Source organism: Anarrhichthys ocellatus, unplaced genomic scaffold (assembly GCF_004355925.1).
Source record: "Anarrhichthys ocellatus isolate YVR2014 unplaced genomic scaffold, GSC_Weel_1.0 scaffold81, whole genome shotgun sequence".
Taxonomy (NCBI): Eukaryota; Metazoa; Chordata; class Actinopteri; order Perciformes; family Anarhichadidae; genus Anarrhichthys; species Anarrhichthys ocellatus.
In genome coordinates, this window is record NW_022280111.1 from 597,078 (window position 1) to 608,661 (window position 11,584).

General features: G+C 44.5%; 1 protein-coding gene across 2 annotated transcripts in view; it reads right to left on the reverse strand.

The window, feature by feature from the left end:
* ube3d (ubiquitin protein ligase E3D) overlaps positions 1–11,043 on the reverse strand; it is a 15,126-nt gene extending 4,083 nt beyond the window's left edge. Inside the window, exons 1-9 of one of the 2 annotated variants that reach the window (XM_031874502.1) lie at positions 10,772–11,043; positions 8,887–9,098; positions 8,275–8,365; positions 7,070–7,289; positions 6,534–6,606; positions 6,347–6,425; positions 5,794–5,902; positions 4,733–4,899; positions 2,591–2,729 (exon numbers count right to left, since the gene is read on the reverse strand). In XM_031874502.1, the coding sequence (XP_031730362.1) occupies positions 2,591–2,729; positions 4,733–4,899; positions 5,794–5,902; positions 6,347–6,425; positions 6,534–6,606; positions 7,070–7,289; positions 8,275–8,365; positions 8,887–9,098; positions 10,772–10,863 (1,182 nt within the window). In that variant the 5' untranslated portion in view covers positions 10,864–11,043. Of the gene's footprint in view, positions 1–6; positions 2,730–4,732; positions 4,900–5,793; positions 5,903–6,346; positions 6,426–6,533; positions 6,607–7,069; positions 7,290–8,274; positions 8,366–8,886; positions 9,099–10,771 lie in introns of those variants that run through there. The other variant, XM_031874501.1, reaches the window with a different exon arrangement.
* Between the last annotated feature and the right edge of the window lie 541 nt (positions 11,044–11,584).

An 11,584-nucleotide genomic window follows, 5' to 3' on the forward strand; every position in this document is an offset into this window, starting at 1 on the left:
CACACACACACACACACACACACACACACACACACACACACACACACCAAAACAGTTACCTGCAAACTTTGTGTTATAGATGGGTTGGGCTGTTGGAGTTGGTACTCTTACATTGTGCTGATAAAAACTGTATCAGTCGCTGAGATCCACCTATAACTTTAACTTAAGTCTTTATAAATATACATTATCACAGAATGTGAGGTTGTCTCGGCGACCAGTCGGGGTTATGTATACAGTATATATATACTGTATATTGCAGCTGTTAAAGTTGCACTAGCCTTTTTCATTGCCTTTTTCATGGCAGACATTCTGGCATCATAGCAGGAAAAGCACAGGTGTAATTAATCACCATAACGACTGCATGCCATTCAGGTGAGCCAGTTCCAGGGTGCCGGCAGACTCCGTCTTCACAGCAGACATTTTGACTTGTTTAACTCATAACATTAACGGTGGCTCTGTTCTATTAAAGTGTCCCAGTAAGACATGACAGTGTGGCAGTGAGCTAGCATGCACAATACCAGGAGCCTGACACTGAAGCAGCTAAATGGAATTCAGCAGTCATTCATTAATCAGAACTATCAAACCTATCAGAATGCCATGAAGAAAAGTCCATTAGTACAGAGAGTTTAGTGATCTCACAAAGCATAAAGCTCCACCTGAACCTGAGGAGGTCTTCATTTTCTCTTCAAAGTAAGTGACTTAGAATTGTAAGGATCTATCCCTCTGGAGATATTGTTAGCACCATTACAGCGAGGAAGTAGGTGGGCAAAATGTACAGTAGGAAAACCATAGCTCACAACAGCCAGCCTCTCTGCTCCTCTTTTCCCCCCCCCACTCATCTGAAATCTCCAGTTTTTACTTTCCACACAGCATCTTAAATGGGGACTCTCAGACGCTCCACGACCATCTCCGGTAATTCTAGACGGGCCTATGATCACATTACCGTCCCGTCCTCACTCGCCTATAGAGCAAGCTTCTACTATCAGGAAGTGTTCAAGTGTGTCCATTCATCACACTCTACTTTACTGCTCTAACCGCTTCCGCCACCAGACAGATACTGTGTCTTGTGTCTGGGTCGCTCTATCTGTAGCCTTCTCCATTTCAGCAGAGCTTAATTTCCCCCCCCCCGCCCACCTCTGTCATGTCGTTACCTCAGAAAACAACAATACTATTCATCATTGTACCACAATGTGCGAGACGAGTCACAGTTTGTCATCCTCTGGGCTTGCGGCGTCAGAGCAAAACCACAGTAAGTATTGAGAGGAGCGTACAGGGGGTGAAATAATTAGAGTGACATTGTGGTGTAAGTGAGCCCTCTTTTCCTATATCCACTTCTTTTAAGGTGACATACAGCTGAATTTCAGTTTCCATATTGTGGCATTCCAACAAGACAGATCACAGCGCGATAGTGACATCCTAGCATTGTCTCTCTGAGCTCGTGTTATATCAGATGAGTTCAGAAAGTCTGCTTCTCATTCATCGTTGTTAGAGTAAACCAGAAACCTTTGATTATGTATACCAGCGGACTTGAAGACTGAGGCTTAAGCCGTCACAGGCAAAAAAAACAAACAGAAATAAGTCGGCACCCTCACTAGGTGATGATCCATGAAGAAGATATGTAAATAAAGGATTAGCACTGTTCTTGGAGCACGCAGCTAGCTGTTCTCGTATCAACATTTTAAGTGTGATGTAGTGGAGATGTCCGTCAAAATTAAGACCACCAGTCCCTTTAATGTTTCGTCTTCACACAGGACGATTGTGTTATTAATGTGTTATTAATGTGAAGTCTTTACACAAACAAAATATACTTTCGTGGCCAGGAGGTATTGCTTCTTCAATGTGTTGCGCCACTTGAGGGCTTGCAGTCTAATCTGAACACCTCCTGTCTGGGCTCACATAACAGCAGCATCACATGACCTCCAACCACAGATGTCCTTTATTAAAAGGTCTGATGCAGCAGATGCCATATATTATCCCAGCTCTCGTACTTTTTAGCAGATGGAAAGCTCGTTGAAGTGGTGGGAGTCAGTTGCTAAACTTTCTGGAGCAGGAAGTGGAGGATAATGGTGCTAATTACCCATCACCGTGTTTAAAAAGGGGCTAGGAGAATGGAGATGTCAGCAAAGTGAACACACCTCTCATTTTCCAGTCAAAGGAAAACTCGGCAACTCAAGCTAAATATACACTTTTCTTTTGTTGCACAATTACAGGTATAGAGAAGCTGGAAACGGGCTGACAAAAGTAAAACCTTACATTTGACCCACATAAACCCTGGAGCGACGCCGCTAACGGAAAAGCTCTGAATCATGAAATGAATTAAGGCGGGATAAAAGCACAAGTCAAGCCCTGCTGAATAACGGATAGACAGGGTGCTGTAAGTAAGTAAGTGATCGCTGTCAGCTAAAAGAGCCCCTGCTGCTTTAACACAGAAGATGCATAAACATCAAAACACGCTCAGCATCCCTCTGCTTATATAACCCAGAATCAAGGTACGTTTTTTTTTTTTTTTAACAAAAGGTCATGTGGCTACGCTACCAACATGCCTTCGTCGTCATCTCTCGCCCATTCTAGCACATAATACCCGTCTCACCTCATAGGACCTCATGCAACGCATTGAGGCAGGCAGTGTGGAGTTGCTGTCGTCGATCACTTGCAGCAGCTGCTCACACACGCTCAGCGGCAGCTCCACGGGTTGTCCTATGGCGTTGGCCTCCCAGCTCGTTACGAGGCTGAAAACACACACAGAGGGGAGGAGTGATTTATAGTGGCCGCCACAGCATTATACAACCGAGACAATGCCAGGAATAGCTGCTGTAAATTCCACGTGGAAGCACTCCCCCTGATGCGTTAATGAAGCAGTTTTTAACTGTAAACTGAACTAGATAACTGGGGATACATAAAAGTAGATTGATGGTGTGTGTGTGCGTGTGTGGGGCGTCGACACTTGTGTGTGTGCGAGATGAGAAGAGGAGAGGAGGAAGAGTGATCGAGAGAAGAGAGATTGATGCTCTGTCGGTTTGTGGTGCTGATTCAGTTTGTTTGGGTGACATTTAGCCATCTGTGCAGTTCCTGAGGAAGAAACGTGTTCTCAAGTTGGAGCAGGTCTATTTAAGGCATCACGCTGGGGAAACATTACTGCTATAGCTATGTTTACATGCATGGGAAAATGGGCTTAATAGGGTTTGTTCACACAGCGAATCTAATTCATTCTCTGTGCATGGAAATGTAGTTAATGTTATCTACGTTAAGGTTTAATTGTTCAGAATGAATCCCACAGAAAAGGAGTGGCCCATACAACTTCCATTACACTCAATTTTCGTATCCATGAGACCTCATTCACATTGCACCCGGCTGTGGTGGTGCCTGCGACTTTCACTCCACTCATAATCAAGTCACCGCCATTAGTGACAAGTGTAATCCACTTAGGCACTGGCTCACCGCTTCTCCAGCCAATTATTGGCAGTTTCAACAACACACACGGCAACCTCTGGCCGCGGCCGACCGGAACCGACTGTATCCCCGAATAAGAGGGCAGTCATCTGGGGAATTCGGCTCCCCGGGCATAACATTTAATTAAAAAATGTCAGAGATGAGTGATGGAGGATGAATGGTGAATTATGTAGGGGGGGGGGAAATGGAAGTGTGAGCAACACCCGCGTTTAGCTTTTGCAAGACTTCAGAGAAATGTAAAAATAAAGCAGTCGCTCAAATGTGAAGCACCGTAAAGCTCAGACTGTAAAGAGGTGCTAGGTTCTATATTCAGAACATGTCTATGATTGTCTCCACACAGCTCTCAACATGGCAACGGACGAGCGGTCGGCTAGCAGCTAACGGTGCTAAAAGCACGTATACAGTGCAGACAAGGCAACAGCTACAGACGAAGAGAGTAGAAAATAGTTCACTAAATAAGTGGAAAGTTGTTAATTCTTCTGACGTCTTTACAAAAGCAGCAGCGCTCCCGTCACCAGGATGACAGAGAGCACGCTCCTCTGGTGGAACGGTTTCCTGTGCAGCAACCGGCTCCTACGGCTCGTTGAGTCGTTTGAAATGCACTCTTACTGCTTCGGCTGTGGAGACAAGCCCTTTCTCCTTTCATGCGAGTTTTACCACTAATTACCCTTTCTCCGTCAGTCAGCCAGTGGGCTTGTCAAAAACGGTCGGAACAACAAAACGTCTCTGTTCTGCTTTCACGCCACGCGGCTGCAGGGTAGAGGAGGAGGAGGAGGAAGAAGAAGGGAAAACGCAGAGTGCTGATTCAGTTGAAAATAATGAGGGTGGAAGGCTCTTCCAGTGGGGGGGGGGGGTGCTGTACTGAACATGGAGAACCACATGCAGCACATCCACCTACACCTCTCTAATGCATCACAGCAAGGCACACAGAGCCTCTCTGCCATCAAAACAACATCACCCCCCCATGTGTGTGCAACAAACACGAGCGGGGCTTATGCAACTGACAACGTGGAGACGATAAACACCTTTGATGGCAATCTCATTGCCGAAAAAAGAAACAGCAGACAATTATGTCTGAGCGGGGACCCTTAGCGCAAAGTGTTCTGAGGCCGAAGAAATCCGCTCGTCTACACGGTATTTCTTTCATCCCTCGCAGTGAGCCCGAGACAGGTGATGATTGAGAGGGTGCGCTGGAAAGATGAAAGGATGAGATATTAAGCGAACAGAGATTGAAAAGGGGAGCGGGGAGGGCGGAGGAATGCAGTGAGAGCGCATCGCTTACTCTCTCTGCTGGGCGCCCGTGTCGGAGCAGGAGGCGTAGAGGAGCTTCAGAGCTCTGGCGGCTCCGGGAGACGGACCGTGAAGAGCCGGGGAGTCGAGGGACTGCTCGGCCCCGACACACGACTCCGGGATTGACGCCGTGATGGAGTCGCTGTTCAGCAGCCAGACCTGCAGGAGGATACAGGCTGGATGTCACATGACACGAGGGAACCGCACGCCACCACATGGACTGAGCTTATAAACGATGCTCTTATATCCCGTGATGGCATCCAGGGTCTGACACATGGCCTTTTGATGATAACTGCTAGCCACCATTTAATTAAAACAACTGTGTTTGACTCTCCAAAAGTAGATGTTGCCTTTAAACTAATGTTTACCTTTCTAACTTCTCTGCTCCTGCACTGGGAGGCTTAACCAGCACACACACACGGTTTCTCAGCCCTCATAGATCAGTAGTGTGAATGTCACCAGTGTCTCTGAGCTGCTCACACACAGTGAGCCCAGAGTAGAAATGCTGCCTTCAGTTTGTGTTGGAATTATCAAAAGTACAGCATGAGCACACGTCGTGCACCTCTGATATGATGCAGGTTACTTTTTTATTTGATATTCATTACAGAATTCAGAAGTCAGTCCACACAAGATGAATTATATATCTATATATATCGTTTTTTATATTTTATGTCCTGCAGTTTTAAGTCCTACAAGGTCCCTATTTGTGGAAAACGAAGGACATTTTATGCAAACGGTGAGCAAACAAATATCCTCTGCCAGCTTCGGTTCAAATAACATTATTATTGGAGCACAAACACGGCAGCACACACTTTTACTCTCAAACTTCCTGTGAATGACGTGCAGCGGTGTGTCAGTGTTGTTCTGCATGGAGCCACTTGTCGCTGATTTCAAACGGAGCCGAAAGCCCGGCAGTGAGCTCAACAAATCACTTTCAATCAGCTTTTCATATCGCTGGAAGAACCTGACACTTCACCCTGTCCCATTAATCAACAACGTGAGGGGTCTATTTTTACTCGGCGTGCTTCTCTGATTACGCCAGCTTGTTCTTACCAATAAGAAGGCTTTTCCATCGGGGGTTTGGATGGAGAAGTGGAAGGTGCTCAGTGAGGTGGACAGCCCCAACAGCCTGGCTGCTACGGTCTGCTCCAGGAAGAGCGATCTGTCCCAAAAGAGAGGTAAAGTTTCTGACTTTATACATTTAGTCTTTATAGAGCATATTCATGCACTCGCAGTAAAACAGAATGGCGGTAGTGATTAATTTGTTTTTCTTACTCACTAAACGCCTTCAAGATACATTTATGGAAAAATATGTCACGTTTTATGGTGCAGTACTTATTAGGAAAATAGTACTGCAAGTCAAATATTGCAGCCAATCATTAAGTTTAATACGGAAACTTAAAAAAAGGCTAATAGGTTCTCAGAAGACGGTGAAAAAAACACTGTGGGATTATTAAAAAACGTTTCACTCTGAAGCCTGAATTGAAAAAGCCTGAACACAGCGCTGATACGCGACGGCCACGTTTTCATCTATTTCCCCCAGAAAAGAACGGGCTTCGCTTCAGCCGCCTAATTGTCACCACTGGCGGTTTGGATAAAAACCTGCCTGTTAAGTGAAGCTTCTGGCATTCGGTCTCCCACAGCGGGCTCCACCACCACCTGTGTGATGTACAGTTTCAGTGTCTCTGAAAGGCACAAAAGAAGAAAAGAACAACTCGTAAGCACAAAAAAAAAAAAAAAAAAAAAAAAAAAGAGAAGAGGATTATGATTCTAACCCACGGAGCGATGTGTACCTGGTGCCACAGCTTCTCCCAGCACAGATGAACAGCTCTTGCAGAAGATGAGCACCAGTCGTCGGCAGGATTTCTGTACGAAACACAGGTACAAAAATAAATAAACTTTAAACATCAATCACGATACACACAGATCTTTACCCAGGACAGGAGGTAGAAGAGAGAGAGAGAGAGATACGGCATGCAGGGTGTCATTTGTTCTCCTGCGCTTCCTATCTGCCTCCCTTTCTATTTTTCTCCCTCTCAGTCTTGCAAAGAGTGCCATCGCAGAGTGACTAATAAAAGAGTAGAGAGATCAATCCTCGTCTGCAGAGTGCTGCAGTTTGACTTCACTGATGCAGCCGTCTGAGGAGTGTGTGTGTGTGTGTGTGTGTGTGGCACACTGTGCCAACCACAGGGATAATTCTTTCATCCAGACTTTAGTTGTGGAAAACAGACATCTCTCAAGAGTCCTTGCTTCTCCAGGAACTCTGGATGTTTGTCATAGCGGTTAAAAAAGGAGCAATCTGCTTGTTTTCCTGTGCTCAGCGCCTCACCTTTGAGTCGTGAGCGTCCTCCGAGCCAACCAAGCTCACCTCCTCGGTGAGAGTCTCAGCACAGCCGCCATCTTTGGCTAGCAGGAGGAAGGTGTCCCCCAGCAGGCAGTCCTCCGCTCGGGGCAAAAGCTTCTTGTTAAACGGGTCGGGGTGGCAACACCAGTCGTCCACGATGGCGTTCCAGTTGCCATTAGGCAGAGGAAGGACTCGCTTAAACTTTCTGAAGAAGAGAAACAACAACAAAAAAGAAAATTGTGGGTCTTTTGTCTTTTTGTCCACAACCACATCGCTTCACTTTGAACCTCATCACTCCGTAGAGGTAACATTAGCATTCCTCTGAAGTCAAGTTTCTGGCCCCATGATGAGTTTAAGTAGAAATATTTACTCTCTGTTTTGGTCTCCACCAACTTGTGAGGGAAACATCCGGCTCCTTAGCTGCTAAATGCTCCACTGTGTTCACCGGCTAGTTTGGTGCTGAGCAGGTAATGTGCAAATGTTTTCTTAGCCTTTTTTTTTTTTTTTTTTTTTTAAACGGAAAACAGCTGCATTCCGCGGCTGAAACAAGGTCGATGAGAGAACATTTTGGGCTCAGAACCCAAAACAATGAGCAGAAAGACATTTAAAAGCCATTTTCCACTACGTAGAGTCAAATGGACCCGTTGTTAATATAAAAACACTGATTAGAGCAGCATTATCAGCCATATCATGGGACGTATTGATACAAAGCATAATGAGGCATAATGTTTACTTTTAAGCTCGGAGCACTTCTCCGGACATTATTGCTTCCCACAGCTCTTGCTGAAAGCAAAAAATAAATAAAAAAGTTTTGAGGAACTTTTATTGGGTTATTGCTGAGAAACATCGCCAGAGGCCAAGGGTGTCTTTAATGCTGCTATTGCAATTTTCAGCGTGTCACATCGCTGACCGGAGAAAAAGCTACAAGCAGAGGGTTATAAGAACACCACCACAGTCTGCCTGAACCACCTCAAGGTGAGAAAACACAATTGTCTTTTAATGGGTAGAGTGGACTCCGTTACTCTAAACCGGTCAGGTCGACGGCCGTGGACTCGGCTCCGGCTCCATCCATCAACTTTGCTTTCCCAGACTATATCACTTCAACCGCCGGGTCGCACCGTCAATAAGCGCTTCCTGCGGAGGAGGGCGTAAACAAAAAACCTGTCGCCGTCCGTCCGTCCGCCCCTCACCTGTCCTCCAGCAGCCTGGTCATGCAGCCCTGGCAGTGGAAGCAATAAGTCTCTTTGGCCCGGAGCGTCTCCACCGTGCTGTCAGGAGCCTCTGTGGAGTGCCGGAGGCAAAAAACAAAAACAAATAGATGAGCCGTGTTTGATGAAAGGCTGGTAACCTTGTGCTACAAAGCACAGAGTCGACAGAATACTGGGTGGCGAAGGTGGCTTGGACATTGATTTGTCTCGGACTGTCCTTCGCTGTAACTCCTTCATGCGCCGAGAGTGACATGAAAAATGCCAAAAGATGAGAGTTTGTGGATATTATGCAATTACTCTGAGGTACAGATATGCTGATGATCATATTGATGATATGAGATTAAAACTTAAAGAGAGTGTTCCCGTGACTCTGATGATCAGTTGCTAGTGGGCCACCGGGGATCCTGAGAGCAAAAATGTACACCTTCACAGTCTCAGACGACCAAGTGACTCAATCCAATTAATTCTGACTGTACAGCGAGCTCTAAATAGTTGCCGAAAGACTTTGTTCTCGCCTTGGCACGGAGGAGTCCAGTACAGCATGGGGGGCGGCACGTGTCTGGATGCGTTTCCAAAGCCGTCACGGGACATTACCTCCGTCTGGGCTTGGCGTGACTCCGATGCGCAGTCTGAAATGCAGCTCCTCTCCACGGGACTCTCCCGCGGGCGTCGGCACGCAGGATCCCTGCTCGAAGGTGACTCCTGCCGGCAAAGTCAGGCTCAGCTGGCCTCTGGGAGTCTGGATGTGGAGAGAGGACTCTCCACCTGTCACCACCACATCGGCAGGACTCGTGGCCACGTCTTTCCTGGAGGGCAGACGTGGGATTACAAGGAACATATAAGAAACAGAAGAAGACATCGTTTGTTTTTCTTAAGAAGGGAGAGGCCCGTTGTATGACCCTGTGGCTTCTTGAACTCTCGGATTACATTTCTTTGTTTTCCATCACATGGATTTTGTGAAATCTTATGTGTGCAAATTAAAAAGAAAAAGAAAAAAAGAAAGAAATATATATAATATATAATTTCCGATACATTTTGTTTTTTTTTGTACAAATCAAACATTTGAGATTCAGCATTTTAACGTGTGAGCGTTACAGGTGACAGTAGTCCGATTTTGTCATCTTTGGATGGAGCCAGGCTCGCTGGAGTGGTATCGGTCTTCTAATCCAACTGTGGGAAAGGAAATCTAAAAATCTAGCTATTCTTTTCAGACTTCGGGAAACATTATGTTTCAACTGAGGAGGCTGGATCATTTGGCAGTCTCTGTTCCTGATACTTAATGCATCATAAGTGAACAACGAGCCAATGTCCACCAAAACCTGGCAGCATCACAACATACACATATGGATTCAGGCTGGGGATCCGTAATTAGTCAAGGTCTCAATACAGTTATTAATGAGTCAGCCTTTAGTGCGGAACATAATAGTAACAAAATAGTTGGCAAAGCCCAAAAAAAACAACATTTTACGGAAAGGCCGAGGAAGGTAGCGAGGAGTCTGAGCTCCAGGAGGCGCTGTAGAGCTCCTCTGGCATCTAGAAATGGAGTTAAGGAAGTCCTTCATCCAACATCCCATCAATACTCTTAACTCAACACACTGACTGGGAAGATTATAGCAACAGTCATAGACTGTAAACTGTTTGTTTTGCTTATTTATTTTGTTGTTTCTTGTGTTGGGTGAGCCAAGGACATATTTCCACCCTGGTGAACAATAACTATATGTTAATATTTAGTCTATGGTGCAGAACAAAATCTGTTTGTTTTTTCTCTGGGTGGAGATATAATATAAACAGAACAGTCCAAGGTTCTCTGCAAATCTCATTACCGCCCTCTAGTGGCGGTAAAGGTGTACTACAGCCTCATTCAGCAAGCACAGGAGCCCGTTACCCGAGAGAAATCTCTTTGCTTCTATATCATTTAAATGTATAGTTAATCAAATAGGTGGGGGAAAATCTGTGGTCTAATCACTCATCTATTTAAATCTGCTTTTAACCTGTAAAGTCAGTTTTGTATGTTTTCTTTCCGTGTTGTTCCCTACTGTTATTATGTCATCGATTTTGTTATTGGTTTTTTTTGCCATGCAAGTGTCTTTGAGTGCCTTTTAAAGCGCTATATAAATAAAATGTATTATTATTATTATTAGAGTAAAAGGTACTTTCCACCATTGATAAATACTACATGTATCATAAAAAGCCAAAACGTCTTGTCATATTGTAATATGCTACTTATTAATGTGTGATACAATAAGCAGACACCAAAGTCAAACCCATATTTCTATATTATACAAAAAGACTAAAAAACACAACCCTTGACTACAAGAGGAGGCTTGATGCTAACTGCAGCAGATTGTGCAACAAAAATTGTGCTAAATTAGCTAATGCTCTTAGCTAGCATGACGTTAGCTTAGCAACAGATGGAATAATGTGAACTAACGTGTTAGTGTTTAGCTCGCTAGCTTTCTGTCAAACATAACTAACTTACCCGACAATAAGCAGTCCGCTCTGCAGTCTCTTCCTCAGCTCTAAGAAGACTCCGACTCCATGTGTTTTGCCTGGCATCTCCAAGTCTGCCATTTACGCAATGCAATATGCAGAAATTATTTGAAAAATCATACACTAATCGAAACTCAGTGTGGCTGTGAGACTCTGCAACATAGCACCAAAATAAGGAAACTATAAAGGTAACGTTAACGTTACATCTATCTGCTTCAGCTAGCTCGTGGAATCCAGAGGCGGGTAACGTTACTTGTCTGCAGCATGCTGCAGACGTCAAGTACACTATTGTAAGAGAGGAGAATCCGGTCAGACATTTCAAAATAAAAAGGGGTTAACGAAGCCTATTAGCGGTGGCAGATATTTAGCATTTTGATCTTGCAGTTTTATAGCTGGAGAGTGACAGTAATAATAAATGTCTTACAAATAGATTGACTCAGGGTCCTTCTATAAAACAAGATTATCCATCAATGCAGGATCTTTTTTAGTTGATATTATACTTTGGCAGTGCAAATTAGCAAATATTTCAAATGAACAACCAAGGTTCAGGAAACTTGAGTTTTGGGGCCTGTGGTAGTCTGGAACCAGGGCAGTTGTAAAATTTTTTTACTTATTGTTATTTTTTTGTTATTATTATGCCCATAATAATTAGAATTTATTAAAATTAATGTTACAGCTGAACAGTTGAATCATAAGGTAACTTTATAAAATCATACATAATAATACCAAAATATGGGGAGGCTAATTGCTAAAAGTCAAAGTGGAATTTTTCAAACGTGGAAGGCATCCCCTTTTGTTTTGC